At 43.3% G+C, this 4,317-nt stretch overlaps 1 protein-coding gene across 1 annotated transcript; it reads left to right on the top strand.

The window, feature by feature from the left end:
* Positions 1 to 207: 207 nt before the first annotated feature.
* LOC133334601 (POU domain protein CF1A) lies at positions 208 to 2,603 on the top strand. Its single transcript, XM_061542916.1, is given in 1 exon segment — positions 208 to 2,603. A coding segment is annotated over 1 exon segment (2,115 nt). The 5' UTR covers positions 208 to 416; the 3' UTR covers positions 2,532 to 2,603.
* The last annotated feature ends 1,714 nt before the right edge of the window (positions 2,604 to 4,317 follow it).

The following is a 4,317-nucleotide window of genomic DNA, read 5'->3' as shown; positions in this document are numbered from 1 at the left end:
AACAAAAACAAACTTGGTGAAAATTTTTAAATACAATTTTCACAAGTTTATTTCAAAAGAACAACAATAAAAAATTATTACAAGCCGACGGTTATTATCAACTTGTTGCTGCTCCCCTCAAGCTTGGCTTTTGCAATCTTCCGTTTTGAAGAGTTGAAAAAAGAAAAACAAACAACAAAATAGCGTCCAATTTTTTGAACGCTTTACCGCCACCAACATTTGCTCACTGAATATTTTCTTCGTTATCCGTTACCACGCAAGACTTCAAGACGGTTGCCTCACGGTTTGAGTGGAATGAGCATAGGGACCCTGGTCTTTCTTTTGACAGATCGGTTTTCAAAGTCGTTAAACTGAGCCCCAACTTGGAGCCCTACCCCGCCAGCGTGGAGGGCCTGAACAGCCCTAGAGCGGTGGGGATGGCCGCCACCTCGTACATGACACCCTCCAGCGGTGATCTTGACATGGCATTGGGTGGTGGTTACCACACCTCTTCGCCCCGTTCCGCAGCTGATGCCGGCGAAATGAAATACATGCAGCACCATCATCACCATCACAGTGCTGCGGCAGCAGCGGCGGCCCACCATCAGCTGCCCTCGTCGCCCAGTCCCAGCACAATTGGCACCGGTGGTCCGGGTTCGGCCGGTCCAGGTGTGTCCGCTGGCAGCCTTAGTTCGGTCACTCCCACCGGTGGCCTGAGTTCAAATCCATGGACCGCTTTGCACCCCTCAGATCCCTGGGCCCTACAGTCACATCACACTCACCATCATCCCGCCGATGTCAAACAGGAAATGTCACATTTGTCACAACAACATCGGGTCCAACAGGGCATGGCTTCGCCGCATGCCTGGCATGCACCGGTCCACGCCGCTTCTCACTATGCTCCCACGGGAGGTTCACCGCTACAATACCACCATGCCATGAACGGTATGCTGCATCCTGCCCATCCACATCATCAAGGTGTTGCCCCACTCCATCATGCCTTAAGGGGAGAATCTCCCTCGTTGCCCATTCACCCGCACCACATGCACGGCGACCGTGATGTTAGCGGCGGCGAAGAAGACACACCCACCTCCGATGATCTAGAAGCCTTTGCAAAACAGTTCAAGCAACGCCGCATCAAGTTGGGTTTCACGCAGGCCGATGTGGGTCTGGCCCTTGGTACCCTCTACGGCAACGTTTTCTCACAGACCACCATTTGCCGTTTCGAGGCTTTACAGTTGAGCTTTAAGAATATGTGCAAGCTGAAACCCTTGCTGCAGAAATGGTTGGAGGAGGCCGACTCCACCACTGGTTCACCGACCAGCATTGACAAAATTGCCGCCCAGGGTCGCAAACGCAAGAAGCGCACCAGCATTGAAGTGAGCGTGAAAGGTGCCCTCGAACAACATTTCCACAAACAGCCAAAACCTTCCGCTCAGGAAATCACAGCGCTGGCCGATAGCTTGCAACTGGAAAAGGAGGTGGTGCGAGTGTGGTTCTGCAATAGGCGGCAGAAGGAGAAACGCATGACACCGCCAAATACCATGGGTGGTGACATGATGGACGGTATGCCGCCGGGTCATATGCACGGCCATGGAGGCTACCATCCACATCATGACATGCACGGTAGCCCCATGGGCACCCACAGTCACAGCCATAGTCCGCCCATGCTTAGCCCACAGAACATGCAGACTCCGACGAGCCATCAGCTTGCGGCTCACTAGCAATCAGAAATCCAGGAGTCGAACTCAGCAGCCGCTGCGTCAACTCCTGCATCGCTGCATCAGCAGCAACAACAACAGCATCAACAACACCAGCAGCAGCAACATCAACAACAACAGCAGCAGCATGGCGGTCCCAATACACCTTCCTCATCGGCCGGCTCCTCGGCCACAATGACAACGAATGTGATGTCCCCACAGAGTCCCTTGGGATCGACGAATGCTGGTCAGAATAATAACAACAACAATAACAATGATAACGATCATTTGTCGCAAGTCAAGCAGCAGCAACAACAACAGCAGCAGCAACATCAGCAACAAGCCTCCTCAATTGCGGCCGCTGCAGCCGCAGCCATGTATATGGATCCAATGCGTTATCACAGTGCCACTGCTGCCCACCATCATCATCACCAACATCCGCATCTGAATCCCGCCCATCATCCACATCTGTTCCATACCAGTGATCAGGCCGCCCTGCAACACTCCTCGGCCGCCGCTCATCATCAGCATTTGCAACAGCCGCAGGCCTCGCCGGGTGGAGGCAGCAGTAGCGGTGGTGTGTTACAAGCCTCCTCGTCGGCCGCCTCCCCCTCATCGGTGTCGTCGGCGTTGGGTGTTAGTGGTGCAGCTGGCATGCATCATTTGAATTTGAATCCCCATTCGCTGCATCATCATCAGCACCAGCAACAACATCATCACCACCACCAACAACAACAGCAGCAATTGCACGCCCGGCGCCTTTTCGAATGGAGTTTGCAATTTGGTGCAGCGGCGGCTCCAGGAGCGGCAGCGGTAAGACATTTCAATTCATTCGGTGGTTCCGGGGAATAGCATCATACAACAGCTGCTGCGGCGGCAGCAGCTTCAGCGGCATGGTTTGGCTATGAATCGTCCTAGAGTGTGAGTAGACAACAAGGAGCTGAGTGACAAGGGACGTGTGGTTGAATGTCGACATCGTCGTCCATTGGCAAGACGGGTTTAGCTCAATGTGCTAAGTCGCTTTTAAGGCATTCAGCTAAATCCTTTTGCTAAACCCCTTCGAAGACCGAGAACGAGTGAGCGGGGGAAACGTAGCAATGGAAAAAAACACAGGAATACAAATCAGTTTGGCAGTTCGAGGAATGTCGTGTGCGGTATGGCCAAGGATCCAGCTGAACCAGTGCATTAGTCTGTGTTACATTTTTAAGCTAAAAATCCATTTCGTTGTTGTTTTATTTTTTTCTTAAAGTGAGTGAGCTTTTTTTCTAAATGCAACAACCACGGAGGAAAGAGGAGATAATTTGTAAACTATTTGAGAATTCTTAAAGAAAAAAATCTGTTTTTTGTAACTTAAAAAAAAGTTTTTAAAAAACTTTATAAATGTAACTATAAATATAAATATAGAAAAAAATATGAAAACCAAGAAGAAGAAGAGATAAATACTGAGGATAATGAAAACAAAAATTAAAAAATAAGTAGAAAAAAATTATTGATGGAAGGCAATTGAAATCAAACGAGTTACAAAGTGATGTTTTATAAAAAATATTTTTTTTTGTTTTTTTATTTTATTATGTTTAATTTTCTTTTTTTTTATAAAAAAAATCTTATATATTAAGACACGGCTAAGAATGGAAAATGAAACGAAACAAAAATATTTAAAACAAACAACAACAACAGATTGATAAAGGAATGTGAAAAAGTGTTAAAAAGTGAAAAAGGAAATATTTAATTGAAATTAAAAGAAATATTGAAATGCTGTGGCAGCGTCTGTCTCAACAACGGCTGTGGCAAAGGTAAATTCAGATCTAAGTTTTTTCACAAATTAAGAAAATAACACTTTTTAACACACTTTTTCACACACAATACCAACAACAAAACACATTCCAAAATTTCCTTAAATTCCTTTATTTACTATTAAATATTATTTTTCGTTTCATTTTCCCTCCTTGGCTTCCTCAAAAAAAATTGAAAAAAAAAAACAAAAAGCCCAGAACCCATATTATTCCCCCTATTTGTTAGGTGTAGACCTAAATTTGTGTATATAGTTAAGTCATTAGCTAATAGGTAATATTTTTAAATTTATTATTAAATAATATATAATAATTAAAACATAAAAAATCTAATTATAAAATAAAAAAATATTTAAAAAAACACAAAAAAACTATCTTTAAAATTTATGCAAAGACAAAACAAAGAATATTTCTTGGTTATTCGTAGTCAAAAGGAAATAAAAAAAACAGCAGGAAGAAAGGAAAGCATTGAAGGGTCTCATCTTTCGAGGTGCCCTATTTTATTTTTTTATTAAATTTCAATCATGAACAATGTGAAAAATAAAACGGGAAAAAATACAATTAGTTTAAAAATTACGGAGGTTTTATAGGCATATTTTCTATTCCGAATAATGGTGAAAATACTGAGGACATAGGTACATTGTCTTGTCATGGGCCCAAAATTGCCTTCATTGATATTTTCCTCCTCAAGTAGTTATGAACTTTTTTTAGCCAGCCACATTTCAATATTCCTTTCAAAATTTGTATATAAAAAATATTTTTTTATTTCGTTTTTTTGTAAGTTGTCAGTGTAATATTTTTTTGTCTATAAATATTTTTTGATTGTAAAGAAATTGTATTTTATAATT

The sequence above is a fragment of the Musca vetustissima genome, unplaced genomic scaffold, assembly GCF_032173495.1.
Source record: "Musca vetustissima isolate MV318-11 ecotype Yass unplaced genomic scaffold, APGP_CSIRO_Mvet_v1 utg2180, whole genome shotgun sequence".
Lineage (NCBI taxonomy): Eukaryota > Metazoa > Arthropoda > Insecta > Diptera > Muscidae > Musca > Musca vetustissima.
The sequence above is the reverse complement of the archived record's forward strand: the minus strand, read 5'-3'. Positions and strand labels throughout refer to the sequence as shown.